The following is a 16262-nucleotide window of genomic DNA, read 5'->3' as shown; positions in this document are numbered from 1 at the left end:
AAACCATAATAATAAAAATAAAATAAAAATTTATAGCCAAAAGAATACAGAACATAATAAATATCACAATGAAAAACATCAAAACTGAAAAATAAGAAAGCAACAAATCAAATAAAAATTTGGGTCTTTAAAAAAATCAAGAAAATGAATAAGCTTTTACTTAAAATGATAAAATAAAAAAAGAAAAAATATAGATGTTATAATCAGGAAAGTAAGAGGGTACAGGAGAGAGATATAGGATAATATTGTGAATAAATTTATGCCACACAGATCAGTAAAACAAAATGCATGAATTTCTAAACAAACACAAATGACCAAATCTTACTCTAAAAGAAATGGCCTTAATAGCCCTATACTTACAAAAGAATATAAATTTTGGTTGGAAACCTACACATAAATAAAACTTCAGGTCTATATAGCTTTACTGGGAGAATTTTAGCAAATATTTAAAGAGTAAATAATAACAATGCAATACAAACTCCTGCAGAAAATTCAAGAAATGTGACTATTTCCCAACTTATTCTATTAACCTACTATTACTGTGCTTTTAGGTCTTATAAACCCCTAAATAAGTTAAACAATGCTTTTCCAAATACCTATCAGTTAAAAAATTAAATAAGTTAAAAACTATCTCAAATAAGATGCAAATAAAAATGCAGTATATCAAATTTGATTTCATATAAAGATATTAGAAGAAAGGGATGAAAGAAATAAAGACATTAAAAGAATAGAAAACTATGAATCAATATCTCAGAAACATAGATGTAAAATTAAGAATATATTAGAAAATTGAATCCAATAATACATAAAAAGTTTAAGCTATTTTGAACTAATGGTATATATACCCCTCAAAAAAAAGTTGGCTTAACATTTGAAAATATATAAATATAATAAACCATGCTAATATAATAAAAGGCAAAAAATACAGTATCATATCAGTTGCCACAGAAAAGGCATTTTAAAAATTCTCGTATTTGTTCCTGATTAAAAAAGAAACTCTCAACAAACTAGTAATAGGGATTTCTTACATGATAAATGTCATCTTTGAAAAACATTCTGTTAATATCATACTTTATATTGAAATATTAAACGTTTTCCCACTAAAATCAGAAGTAAGGTATGAATGTCCATTTTCACTAATTATATTCTGCATTGTACTGGAGGATCTCATGGAGCCATAGCCAATTTGAAAAAAAAGAAAAAAATATATTTCTCACAGACAACAGGATAATCCATAGTTCCTAGATATTAAAAATGATTTTGCAAGGTTACAAAACACCAATCATTTAGATATATAATTAGAAATTATAAATTTATATATATTAGAAATTTAAGAAATAATATAGTTTAATAGCATTAGGAAATTATGAATAAATTTGGTAAAAATATACACAAGGTCTATCTATACACTAAAATATAAATACTATTTTTGGAAGAAATTAAAGTCCTAAAAACATGGAGAGGTATGCCATATTTATGAATCTTAAGACTAAATAATGGTAATATGTCAGCTTTCCTGAAATTTAGTTACTGATTCAACAAAATCCCAATAAAATTTCAAATACCTTTTTAAAAATACACATATATGTCCTGGCTGGTGTGGCTCAGTGGATTGAGTGTCGGCCTGCAAACCAAAGGGTTGTTAGTTCAATTCCCATTCAGGGCGCATGCTTAGTGGGGTGTGCACAAGAGGCAACCACACATTGATATTTACCTCCCCCTCTTCCTCCCTTCCCTTCTATCTATAGATAAATAAATACAATCTTTAAGAACACACACATACATTGATCATTTCATTTTATTCACGTAAAAGGAGTAAGAGCCTAGAGTAGCCAAAATAATTTTGGATAAGAATTACATAATTAGGAGACTTATACTACTGATTTTCAGGTATTATAAAGCTACAATAATACAGGCAGTGTAGTATCCCTGTCAGAATATATAAATTTGACAAATTCAACAGAACAGAATGTCCATAAATCAATCCACGAAAACATTGTCAGATTTATTTTTTGATAAAAGCTTGAAGCAATTCAGTGGATAAAGAACAGTATATTCAAAAAATGGTACTGGAACAATTAGATATTTATTTTAAAATGTCTTTCACTGATATATCACTCATAAAACAATACTCCAGATTTCTGGTCAAGATGGTGGTATAGGAAAATGTGGTACTCCAATTCTCACACAACCACCTCAAAATTACAACCAAACTACCGAAAATCATCATTCAGAATCACCTGAAATTTAACTGAATGGATGTCCTACAACTAAGGATATAAAGAAGTAGCCATATCAAGACAGCAGGAGAGGAAGAGATGCAGAACAAACTGTTCTTACTTTCATGTGTGCTGGATAAAAATTGAAAGGGATTCCTTGACTGTGAAGGTCCACCCTAAGAAGCAGAGTCACAGCTCCATATAAGAAGCCCAAACCCAGTGTTCAAGTGCTGGGAAGAGAAGTCCCCATAACTTCTGACTGTAAAAAGCATCTAGGTTTGTAGCTGGGTGAACTGGAGGGCTCTGGAATCCCAGGTGTTCCTGTTAAAGGGCCAAAAAAAAACTTACAGTGTGGCCTCTCTTGGGTACTTCCAAGCTGGCAGAAGTAGCAGCTATCTGAAGATCACACTGTAGCTAATGATGGGTAGCCCCAGGCAGGGCACAGGAGGAAGCCAAAGTTGGCCTGCACCTCCTGGGTCGTCCCAGGGGCCTACACATTTTGTAGAGATATTTAGACCACCTTGAAGCACACCCAACCACTTTCACAAGCAACACATACAAGAAGTAGATTATTTGGGCACCAAAGCTCTCCTGACATTAGTCTTCCTTCATGGAGTCAGTCCCTATACAGATGATTCTCCACAGTGGTCTCAGTCATTTTTGCAAAGAATCTGCCAATGGTTAAATCCCTCCCAATGAGGTAAAACTTCAATCAGTGATCAACTACAGCAGGCAGGTATATACACTACAGACAAGAGGTAAACCTGGAGTGTCCCGCTCTGATGCTTCAGGAGCCTGTGCTGCTGGAACCTATAGGGCACCTATTAATGTCTGCTTTACTAAGCCCAGGAGAAATAGAAGCTTTACCTAATACACAGAAACAAACAAGGGGGAGGGGACAAAATTAGGAGACAAAGAAATATGCCCCAAATGAAAACACACAGAAAAAAACCCCAAAAACTCCAGAGAAAGATTAAACAAAATGGAAATAAGCAATCTACCAGATGCAGAGCTCAAAACACTAGTTATAAAGATACTCAATTATCTTAGGGAAATAATAGATGAATTTAGTAAAAACTTCAATCAAGAGATAGGAAGCATAAAGCCAAAGACAGAGCAGATTAAAAAATGCAATCAGAAATGAATAATACATTAACTGAAAGGAAGAACACATTATAGGAAATTGACATTGGATTAGATAAAACAGATGATCAGGTCAGAGATTTGGAACATAAGAAAGCAGAAAACACACAAACAAAATAGAAAAAAAAGGTTTCAAAAAAAATAAAAATAATATAAGGAGCTTCTGGGACTTCAATCACACCAACATTCACATCATAGGTGGATGCCAGAAGAAAAGAGAGAAGAAGAAATTTAAAACTATGTGAAAAAATAATAACAGGAAATGTCCTTAACCTAGTGAAGGAGATAGACACACAAGTCCAAGAAGTGTGGTGAGTCACAAATACAATGAACCCAAAGAGGACCAACTGAAGATACATCATAATTAAAATGCCAAAGTTTAAAGGCAAAGAAACTTAAAGGCAGCAAGAGAAAAGCAGTTAGTTACTTACAAGAGAGCTCCCATAAGACTTCAACCTGATTTCTCAACAGAATCTTTGCAGGTCAGAGGTGATAGGCAAGAACACTTAAATTGATGAAAAGCAAGGACCTACAGCTAAGATACTCAACCCAGCAAAGCTATCATTTTGAATCAGACAACAGATAGAGTTTCCCAGGCAAGGAAAGCTGAAGGAGTTCATCACCACCCAACCTAAGTATTATAAAAGAAAATGTTAATTTAAGGGTCTACTTTAAGAAAAAAAAAGTTCAAAAATGTTTATAATAAAGTGACAATAAGTACATATCTATCAACAATAATTTTAAGTGAAAATGGATTAAACATTTTAATAAAAAGACATAAGGAAGCCAAAAGGAAAACAAAGCAAGATCTTTAGATATGCTGTCTACAAGAGATTCACTTCTTATCACAAGACACACACAAACTGAAAATAAGCGGATGAAAAAAGATATTTCATGAAAAAGAAAACAAACAAAAAAGCTGGGTTAACAATACTTACATTGGACAAAGTACACTTTAAAACAAAAGCTTTATAACAAGAGACAAAGAAGGACCCAGAAATGTCACTGCTTGGTATTTATCCAAAGAAACCCAAAATAATCAATCAAAAAGACATACATCTGTATGTTCATTGCAGCATTATTTCCAATAGCCAAGTTATGGAAGCACCTAAGTGTCCATCAATAGATGAACTGATAAAGAAGAAGTGGCACCTACTTATTGTACAATGGAATATAACTCAGCTATAAAAAAAGAATGCAATCTTGTTATCTCCAACAACATGAATAGACCTGAACAGTATTGTGCTGAGTAAAGTGAGTCAGACAGATGAAGACAAATGTCAAATGAATTCACTTATATATGGAATCTAACAAACAAAATAAACAAACAATCTGAACACTCACAGACTCATAGATGCAGAGAACACTTTGATGGTGGCCAGATGGGAGGGGAGTTTGGAGGATGACAGAAAAAGTTGAAGGAATTAGGAAATACAAATTTGTAGTTACAGAATAGTTGGGGGTATATAAAGTACAGAATAGAGAATATAGTCAATAATACTGTACAATCTATTCATGGTGTCAGATGAGTACTAGATTTTTGGGCGTGGTCAATTAGTAAGTTATATAATGTATAACATTGGATGGTATCCCTGAAACTAATATAATATTGTATGTCAATTGTAATTTAAAATTATTTGAAGTAAAATAAATAAATGAATACATACATACATACATACATACATACATAGACTTCTAATGGATTATACCCCTAAAATAGAAATTTGTAAAATAATCAAGGACAGAACATAGTTGAAAATCTGTTCTGGAATATGCAAAGATTTTTTAATAAAATGGCAAAAGTATAATTTATTAAAATATAATAAATTAGATTTGGACAACATATTTGAACAATCACTTCAGAATATAAACTATACAGTGGGAACATAATCACATAAAATCATGTTTAATGTAATTTAAAAACTGACACCAATAAACTCTCTTTACAATGCTGGTATGAATGTCATATGATGAAATCCTTTAGAAAATAGTTTCTCATTTTCTTAAAATGTTGAAAACACCTCCATATTATCCAGGTATAGTATTTTAGCCAAAGAAATAAAAGAATATGGCAATACAAAAACTTATTAGTATATTTATACTATCTTTATCTGTAATGCACTAAAATTTAGAGTAGAACAAATGTACATTAATATGTGATTGAATGTACAAATGGTAGTACTGTCATCAATGAAATACTATTCAGCAATAAAAAGCAATGAAGAATTGATGCATTTAGTAGCCTGCAAAAAGCTAAAAATAATCATTCCATGTGAGAATTCAGATAACAAAATCATACATATTGTATGATTCCATTTATATAACGTTCTGAAAAATGCAAACCATTCATTACTGGCAAAGACTATCTGGGGATGGGGAGAGGGTGGGCCTGACAGGGAACAAGATTCTGCAACTCTTGTGTTGTATAGGTTATCTCCTCTTAGGATGGATTTTATGCTTTTCAGTTGGAATGTGCAAGAATCTAAATGAGAAGCATAATTGAAGTTAAGTCCTAAGGATATTTATTTGTGAATATTTCTTTTTTTTTTAAATTGCTCAAATACAGTTGTCTCCATTTTCCCGCCACCACTTTCCCCACCACCACCCACCCCCGCCTCCCACCCTCAATCCTTGCCCACTTTGGCTTTGTCCATATGCCCTTCATACATGTTCTTGATTTGACCCTTTCCATTCTTTCCCCCGTTATCCCGCTCCCTCCTGAGGCAAATGCTGCAGACGAAGTGGCAGCTTTTGCTAGCAATGAAAGTTCATGGAAATTTGGGCTTCATCTATTTAGCTTCCACTGTACCTGTGCTGTTGTTACCACCCCATTACTCAGTATCCTATTACTTCCTTATCAATGCATTTACCTTAATATAAAAGACTACATTCAGTATATACTTCTTCTACCTAATCATGTGTCTATTATCTATCATCTATCATTTATAGTCTATTAAGCTATTGATCAATATGTGTGTCAGTTATTTTGTGTATATACATAAAAAAAGTTTGTTTAATGTTATGTGTTCCTCCTTACCTCAGGATTTTATTTTTTGTTTAGTAAACAAAAAAAATGAGAATATGACAGCTTTTTTCAATAACAAAGCAATGTACAAACACATAAACACATACACAGAGCATCTCACTTTTTAATCAACTCTCTTCCAAGATTTCTAAATGTAGTTTATTTTATCTTCATTGCAGTAACTAATACCTGTGTGTAATTAAGTGTGGGCTCTTTTAGCTCAACTGAAGAATAATTTTCTTAACTCTGTCTTTTTACTTTGAAACACTCTGCTACTAATTTTTATAGGGATTTATAATATCGTTGCATTTACATAAATTAACTGAAATGTTACTTTTTTTGAGGAAGTTACTTTTTTTGAGGAAATGTTACTTTTATTTACTTAAAATAATAAATACCAGCATATTTCATCACCAAGTATTATAAAATGGATGAAAAGAGCAACAGGCTCATTAACTCCAGTTATGTGATCTATGATTTGTTGTCAAAATATAAAAATAATATTTTAAGTTGAATAAATAAAGAATTTTTAAAAAGTTTTCTTACAGTTGAAAAGAAACTAGACTCTGAAATACAAAGTAAAGACCAATTGCTAGTCTTACTAATAGAATAATATGTTTAAAAAATTCCCCCCTACATACACACACACAGACATATTTTCAACAAAGCTGAAAATACATTTAAACACATTGTCTCATATTAGATTACACATTTTACACTAGTTGGTTTTTAATGGTGCTTGGATCACATCTATACAATCAATAGATCTGAAGAGATAGATTGCACTTGAAATGTAAGCTTATTTTTCTTTTCCCTGTTCCAACTTAAGCTTTATTGTATTTTTTCCATTACCTTTCAGTTCCCTTGTACACTCCTCCCCCCAGCAACCACCGCACTGCCGTCCCTGTCCCTGAGTCCTTTTTCCTTTTTGCTCAAACCTTCCATCCCCTAACTTCCCCACCCACTAGCTGTCATCCTGCTCTCCATTTATGAGTCTGTCCCCATTTTCCTTGTCAGTTCAATTTGTTCATTATTCAAGGCTATTGAATTACTGGAGAGTGGGCATTAGGAGTAGATCAAGTTAAAATGCTGCAAAGCTTACAGTTCCTACAGATTCAGCTGTTTTTCCTTGAATGTGTGCGCCTTGGGTTCAGCAAGATTTTTGTGAATTTTCATAGTTGAGAAAAAGTTCATTTGGGACATTTTTGCTGGTTTTCTTGTTTTTATGGAGAGGTAAATTTCGGAGGTACTTACTTCTCTCTTTTTTTTTTGATGATACTCCAAAAAATGGATTTTATAATTTCTTTTAATTTCTTAGCTCTTTCAACAGAATTTGAGACTGATTCCAGCATTCTACGAATTGGATGTAGTTATCTATAATAATGAGTCGAAGTAAGTATAGGTAGACAAAAATGAATGGCTCCCTAAGGTTAATACCTGAAGTAATATTTTATTTATTTCAAATAAGTATATGTTATTAATTTAAAATGTTATAATTTAATGATATTATTTGTATAGTATCCTATGCAAAAGAAACTCATTACATTTTCAGGAAGAATTAGTCCTCTAACCTGTCCCCTTGGTAATTATAGAAGATATTGATTGTAAATGCTATTTTTCAGAAATTATAAGGCATTATTGAAAATGGAAGAATTTTGGTTAGTAATTATTAAATAATAAAATGTAATAAATTAATGACATATTTTGGTACATATTGCAATGTGAAATAGATACACTTGTCTAAATGGTTTCTATTTCACTGTGAATTATCAAAATATGTTTTATACTGAGCTGAGGGTCATTGCTTAGTTTAACAAGACTACTGTCACCATTCCTCTTGCTTTCTAATAAAAGTATCAATTGAAGTTTAATTTTAGTCTGTTCATTTTATAAATGAACATGATCATAATAGTAATACAGAAAACACATGTCTATGGCCCAGATGCATAGAGTAAATGAGAAAGTTAGTCTAGCAAAAAGTGAATTGGAAGTTCCACTCTTCTAATTTCAAGGTTACACAATAATTAATATTAAACTAAACCTCAATGGCCTTGATTTAATATAATTTCTAATTTATTTAATTTCCAGCTAATGTAATAATAAAAAAAGTTATAACTTTATTGGAGTGTAGTGACATAAGTCAATATTTATAGGGGAAAGTCTGGTAAGTTTTGACATATGTATGTGCATGTGCCTATCAAACTATCACTACAATTAATTTAATGAACATGTCCTTGAACACCTAAAATTCCCCCATGCTTCTTTATAATTCTTCCTTTTGCTACACCTTCCTTTCCCCTGACAAATGTTGATTTGCTTTCTGATTTTATAATTTAGTTTGAATTTTCTAGGATATTATAAAATAGAAACATAGTAATTTTGAGATTGGATGACACTGAATAATAAAATTATAAATGTTTTAAGTGCACAATTCTATGTTACATTATCTATTGGTTGGATTGTATCTACCACCAAACTTCAAATCTTCTTCTGTCACTGTATATTTGACTCCCTATAGCCTTTACTACTTCCTACCATTTCTGTAGTAACCACCATATTATATTGTTTTTTTTTTTAATTACTGAGTAATGTCCCATTGTAGAAATATGACTTGGTGTGTTTTTCCATTCACCCATTGATGTAATTTGAGTTGTTTCTTATTTAGGGCTATTAGCATAGAAAGCTGCTACGAATATTCATGAACAAATCTTTTTTATGCTCATATGCTTTTATTTCCTAGGAGTAGAATGGCTGGATTATGTGGTACATGTACATTTAACTTTTTAAATAACTGCAAAACAGTTTTCCAAAATGATTGTGACATTTTACATCACCACCTGCAATTTATAATAATTCAAATTCCTCCTTATCATTACTTAGTATGAACAGTTATAATTAGTCATTCTAGCTAAGGTGTAGTGTTATTTCATTGTGCTTCTAACTTGCATGTCTCTAATGAGTTTGAGTATTTTTTCACCTGCATATTTGATATTTGTACACTTTGGTGAAGTGTTTGTTCAAATCTTGGTATCTTTTCTTGTTGCTTGTTTTCTAAAAGTTTGGCTTTTAATTTTTAAAAAATATATTCTAGATGCGAGCCTTTCATTAGATATGATTTTCAAATATTTTCTTCCAGTGTGCTCTGTATTTTTCCTTAAAAGAGTAACTTTTGAAACGTGAAAATTTTAAATTTTGATGAAGTTTCAGATTTCTAACATTTCTTATTTAAAGACACTTTCAAACTTTTTTTATTTTTATTTTTTATTTTTTAAAATACATTTGTCTCTGCCTTCCCCCCACCACTTTCCCTTGCCTCCCTCCCCCCGCCCTCCCTCAATCCTTCCCCTTTGCTTTTGTCCATGAGACCTTGCTACACGTTCCCCTACCCTCCCATTCCCTTCCTTTTCCCCCATCCCCCTCTCCTTCCATCCCTCTTCTCTTTTTACATTGAGATCTCTACAATAATCACGATACATAAGGCACTGTGTTAAGAGAAAATGATATAATAAAAACTAATATTTTTACCTTCAAAATGTTTACAGTTGAGTTTGGGCTGGGAGAGGGAGGATGCATTAATAAAGAATAACATATAATGTGATAATTGCAATAAGAGGGAAGTGCTTAAGGTCCTATGAGTGACAATATAAAAGAAACAATATAAAATTAATAGAAATAAACAATGGATTTTTTATTTTTATAAGTTTTGATTTGATTAAAATTTAAAAATAATACACAAACACTATGATCCAAAAATATTGCTAATTTAGGCTACATAAAAATACCAAAGGTGGATTTTCTTTATTTATTAAGTATGCAGTCCTTACAAATGAATAAAAATGATAAGAAGAAAATGTCTGCACAGCACCCAGCCAACTGAAAATTGAGGTTATTTCAGATCCTTTGTTTCTCTTCATCATGCTCAAGGGTTAGTTTGGTTCTTAAAAGTTTCACAGGAACTTGAGGACATTATCTTTCTTCATACATTGCCTCTCGTGCATTTTCTTCAGTCTTTCTGCAGTATTTGCTTTATGGAGCTTCTCATTAACTTTATGTCTGACATTAGCTTTCTTATATTTTCCTCTTTTAAGTTTCCACATTCTGATGATATTCTCAGATATATTACTTCAAATTACATATTTTCTTCATTTTAATCTATTTTTCAATAGGTTAGCTATTTTAATTTTAAATACACACTTTTTTAGTTTTTGAACTTCTATTTGGTTCTTTTGATGATCTACATTTTTGACATGTCCTCTTTTTGTCTTACACTTTATATTCCGTTTTTTGCTGTCTGTAAGAGGGTCACTTTATTTTATTTTTATCTTGCATTTTCATTACCATTTAGCCCCCTTATCCCCCTCCCAAAACCACCACTCTATTGTCCAAGTCCATGAGTCTTTATTCCTTTTTGCTCAATACCTGCCCCTTCCCCTCCCCTCCCAGAGCTGTCATCCTGCTCTTTCCAAGTCTGTCTCTATTTTGCTGTTAATTCAGTTTGTTCATTAGATTCTAACTATGAGTGAAATCTCATGGCATTTGTCTTTCTCTTGACTGGCTTATTTCACTTAGCATATATTTATTTCATAAAACAAAAAAGTCTGAAGGGGAGGAGACGGGGGAATGGTGGAAGGAAAATGAAGGGACAAGTCCAAGAACATGTATGAACAACCCATGGACATGGACAACAGAGAGGGGATTAGTTGTGGGCTAGAGGTGTGGGCTGGGTGGAGGGGGCCAAAAGGGAAAAAAGTGGGGACACTGTGATAGAATAAATAATAATTTTAAAAAAGAGAAAGAACTCATAAAAAAAACAAAATAAGATAAAAACAATTTTGGATTGTTCTTTAATCTTCACACAATGTTTTCTCTTGCAATGGTTTATTTCCTCATATGGTTTACATTTGATTACAATTTCTTCTTTGGTGAATATCATTTTACTGAACATCTCATGTATTCTGAACTGTGGAAATATAGCTAGGGAGGTAATCTGTGGTACTGTCAACTCCCAGGTAGTAGTGAATTTCTCCAGCTCAAGTACTTTTTGTTTTGTTTCTGTTTTAATTTCTCTGGTTGCGGTTGCCATAATCCCACAGGTGGCCCAATTCAAAATCAAATCCCACAATAAATGGGAAACTTCTGTGCCAATATACTTGGGTGACATCTTATTTTTCTATTTTGAGACCTAGAGCTTTGAGGGGGCTTGATTTTCATTTCATAACACTTAATATTTTAAAATATGCCATAATATTTAATCAGAACCACACATATCAACATATATGTAATATAAAGTTCAGAAAATTTTACATGAGAAATTAAGTTAGGAAGAAATTTGAAGTGAAAGCAACAATGTGGTTTAGTCCAAGATAAGTGGGCTAAAAGAGTTCTGTTTGAAAGGTAAATCTGGATGAGAAATGAGATTATATGTGTTTTTAGATTTTTATTCCTTAAGGTGGCTCAGATTTTATTAAGTAAGGAATAGACTCTGCTTTCCTAATTCACTGGTATAACACTATGCAGGTTATGGATATATATGAATGTTGAACTATTGTACTTCCTGATAATCTTTATTTACTTTATAGAAAGTAGTAAGAAAAAAATCTGTTAACTTTTGCTTTTGTATTTTAAAATGACAGGAATAATTAATTATAATTTAAAAATTATGAAATGAGAAGAGATTTCAAATTAAATTTCAGTAATGATATCACAAAGTCTAATAAAAAAACCATGAATACTAATGCTGACTTATGTTTATTATATATGTGTGTTAAATATTAAAAATTTATTATCATTATTTTATCAATAATTTTTTAAGATTATTAACTTCAGTCAGTATTATTCAAAACCTAAATAAGTGCAGAAGTGGCAAGGAACATTACAAGTCATTAAAATAAATATATAGAAAGTGTTAAACATAGTTTTCATTATAAATAAAAAATAGCTGCGGGGTTGTCAAGGTTGTGAAACATTCACAGTATTATAAATTATACTAATTATTAATTCTTCACATGTTGAGTTCAAAAGGGCAAAGAGGGGCGATAACACAGATATTAGAGTCATTCTTCAAAAATGTTTATTCTTTATATTTTTAGCAAGAATTCCCCAAATAAGTAGATCTATATTTTTATATATCTAACAAAAAAAGCAATGTCTACCAATGGATATAAGAATCTTCCCCCATGGCTGATGCATCTTTCTATTTGAATAATTTCTCATTAACAGATTTTCCCTCTACTTCAGTCCTATGAAATTGTTAAATTGTTCTTTCTAAGATGTCACCTGTGCACCACCAGCACTGGGATCACCTGGGATGGGATGGGAGCTACAAAGAGAATCTCTCTGGTCATCACAAAGCTACTGAGACATCAGTTCTGGTCTAGAGCTCTGGTCTTAGCACTTTAAACAAGGGCCTCAATTACAAACACAGCTTGCTGCAGAGTGTGGCGAGACCCATATATCTCTCCAACCTCTGCATCTGTCCAACACATCAAATTAGCTCAGGCATGATGATGTGAATTTAAGAAGCAGGGGACACGTAGGGCTGGAAATAGATAGTTCAAGAAATTGTAGACACAATGAGTACTTCAAAGCTGTTCTCATTAATATTTCAGTAACACACAGCTTAGCAGGTTAGTCAGGGTTGGCAGTATAACTAGTGATACAATTTATATGAGAATGTACATTTTGTGTTCCAAGGGGAAAAGTTTAAAAATTTAACACATTAATGATAATAATGGTATATATAGAGAACTTTACATGTGCTCGTAGAGATAGGTGGGGGAACTGAGGTATAGGTAAGAAAAGTAACCTAGTTTTTATAAGCTAATAAATTATTTTTAAAATTTTTACAATTTAAATTAGCTTCAGATTTGTGTGCCATTTATAAATAGATATCTTAGATATTTAAATTGTGATCTTTGGTTGAAAATTGAGGTTGTTGCCAAGAGTAAGTTTATGCCTTTCAATTGCTGTTCCACCATCACACAAACTTGATGTACCAATGACATGAGTCAAAGCACTGAGCTTTCACTTACTTTTCTTACCAAATTAATATTTTAGTATGTTTATAAAAGTAACACAAAAGCTAACTTTAGTATAATAAAGTTGTAAGGAGAACAGTTATTTTTCTATAATTGTTTTATTCTATAATCAATTATTAGTCTTATAAGCCAATGAAATTCACTGCTTGATTAATCAGACATTTTTATTCTATGCATTTATACTCATTTGAAATACAGTCAGTAAACTTTTCAAATCCCTTTTAGGTCACTTATGTAATGTTCTCCCAAATGTTGATACAGTAAAACTATGTCATGTAAATTGCTCTTCATGTTCTTCAAAATTGTATTTAAATAAATATAATTTGTGTAAAAATAGTATTTACTTTATTTAAAGTTTTTTAAAACCGCTTCTAATGTGATTAGATGAACAAATGTATCACATGTAAAAAAATCTAATAGGTTAGGTATTTTCCTGAAGATAGCTAATGGTAGTACCAATTATTTCCACATAAAAATTAAATTCAATCAATATTCTTTTATAATAAGTAAATCAATATTGTTTTCATTATTCTTTTATAAAATTAAATAAATTTATAATTTGACTTTCTAAGCATTTCTCCATCTTACCTGCTGGTTTACAGGGAAATTTCTGTTGATTTTTTTAATCTGCAATGATAAATAAATAATAAAAGTAAGAACAACAAAGATAAGGTGACACAAAATTTCCCAAATTTAATGAGAAACAATTTTTAGTCAGTAAATATGTAGACATTGTAAAATCATTGCATATAAAACAGTAATTATGAAAGAAAAAAAATTTTTACTACCAAAATTATTTCAAATTTCATATGTACACTTTTTTAATGAATATTATGAAGCCACCTCAGGAGAAGCAAGAAGATCATCTGTGCAATAACTTATACATATAAAAGAAAAAGGAGACTTTGTTGTTATATAATTATCTACGAAGAACATAGAAAGTAATGTCCTGTAGCTTATTATTTCACTCTGAAATCATGTTATTTTAAATTTCCTTGAACTCTCAAGAGAACAGAGGCAATAGAATATTCAAACACTAAAGTATATGTGTCAAAATATTTTCAGTCAGGATCCCAAATAAAGTATAACATTTATTTTCAGACAATTTGATGAGTGGCATTTTATAAGAATTTAATGTAAATCTTCAAAAAATGTGGTTTGTTATAAGTTATGTAAAAAAAACTCCAAAAACCAAATAAAAATGAATAGGAAATTTAGATTAATGCCCTTATCTTATACAAAGTCATTGTTCAGAACTTTACTAATTAAAACCAAATGTAATTCTTCATTGTTTTCCTTATATATCTCATGTTATTTTAAATACATTTATTTCAAAGACAAATATTTTAAACTATTTAAAATGATAGAACTTAAAAATTTAATAAATCTTATGTGAACTCTTAGCAAAAAAAAAAGGTGTTAAAGAGTTTTCTTATATTTCAAAGGATTTAAATACACTGAAATTTTATAGAGACTTCTGTAAAAAAAGAAAAATTAAATCTATGGCACAAGAAGCAGAGTTGATTTGTTCTTCTTCATTAGGGAATAAAATATGTTAGGGAGTAAGATATGTTATGAGTGTGTTTCTTTAGAAAGGATGACTACAGAAGAAAAAAGCTGAAACTCAAACAAAGAATGATACATTCCATGCAAGATAGCTTTGCATCTATAAGAATTTTTGATACCATAGTTATTTACAAACATATGAATTGGTTTAACAACTTGTACTCATTTTGGAAGAAAATATCTATGTTGAGGATGGTGTGACCTATGCAAAAGAAACAAAATCTAGGTAGTGATTATTTTTTATTTTATTTGAGAACATAAGTTTCATATAAGTATGATAATGAATTTAAATATTTCAACATCAAATATCATTTTTTTTCAATTGTCAAAAGGTAATGCCCAACTTGTGGGTCATTCTTAGAATTAGATTTAAGGCCTGCAAAACAGTAAACATTTTAAGAATGGAAAGTCTTTCTATTATTAGTTCTCTCAGCATGTAACTTTTATTTTCTGAATGACAGAAAACTTATAATCAAAAGTTAAAGAAATGACATTGTTTTGTGTAATATTTATAAAAATGTCATTCATTAAAAATTGTTATTGAAAATCAACTTATGCAATTTCATTTGCTTAAATAAGATCCTCCAGATTTGTTCAAGAAAACAATGTGTAGTGTTTTAATTTCTATTTTTCTAAAATTATACTGGACAATTTATTCCAAATAGAAAATCACAATACCTCAAGTAAATTTCTTTTTCAGATTTATATCATAAATATATGCACACAATTAGAACTTTACAGCATACTATAATTTTATGTTGTAGACAATCTATGGAGATCTAAAAAAATTTCCTGGTTAATCTGTATTCATATGATCTAACTGAGTATATGTTGAATAATTTTAAATAAAAAAATTTGAAAATAATAACCTGAACAAATCTTTTCCTTAAAATAAATGAAAATATCAAAAGTAAACAAAGAAATCCTTTAAGTTATCATGGTGTAAAAAAGAAAAAAGTTAAGTTGATGTTTCTTCATAATTTCATAGACTTAGAGGTAGTAAAACAAAGATATAAAATGGTATTGTTTTATAAATGGTCTTTCCCTGATTTTTTCCCTCCATATCATTTAGCATTATTTAATACTGTTTAATTAATAAATTATTAATTTCTGTATCTGTTCCCTTGCGCTAGAAATGTACTTTTGAGGTCACCAATTTTTGTTTCATTAAATACATCACTTCTTGCACCTACAAGATTCCCTAGGTCTCGCCAGGTGCTCAAACAATACTGGCTAAACAAGTGAAAAGACAGAATATCTCAGTAAGAACAA

General features: G+C 30.7%; 1 protein-coding gene across 1 annotated transcript in view; it reads right to left on the bottom strand.

Moving 5' to 3' along the window:
* Positions 1–16262, bottom strand: part of SNTG1 (syntrophin gamma 1) — a 576561-nt gene that overhangs the window by 157916 nt on the left and 402383 nt on the right. Inside the window, exon 12 of the mRNA XM_054595747.1 lies at positions 14013–14051. Within this exon, the coding sequence (XP_054451722.1) occupies positions 14013–14051 (39 nt within the window). The remainder of the gene's footprint in view (positions 1–14012; positions 14052–16262) is intronic.

This window comes from Pteronotus mesoamericanus, unplaced genomic scaffold, assembly GCF_021234165.1.
Source record: "Pteronotus mesoamericanus isolate MK-2021 breed Mesoamerican mustached bat unplaced genomic scaffold, CSHL_Meso_final scaffold_54, whole genome shotgun sequence".
Lineage (NCBI taxonomy): Eukaryota > Metazoa > Chordata > Mammalia > Chiroptera > Mormoopidae > Pteronotus > Pteronotus mesoamericanus.
Note: the sequence above shows the minus strand (reverse complement) of the source record. Positions and strands in the feature narration are given on the sequence as shown.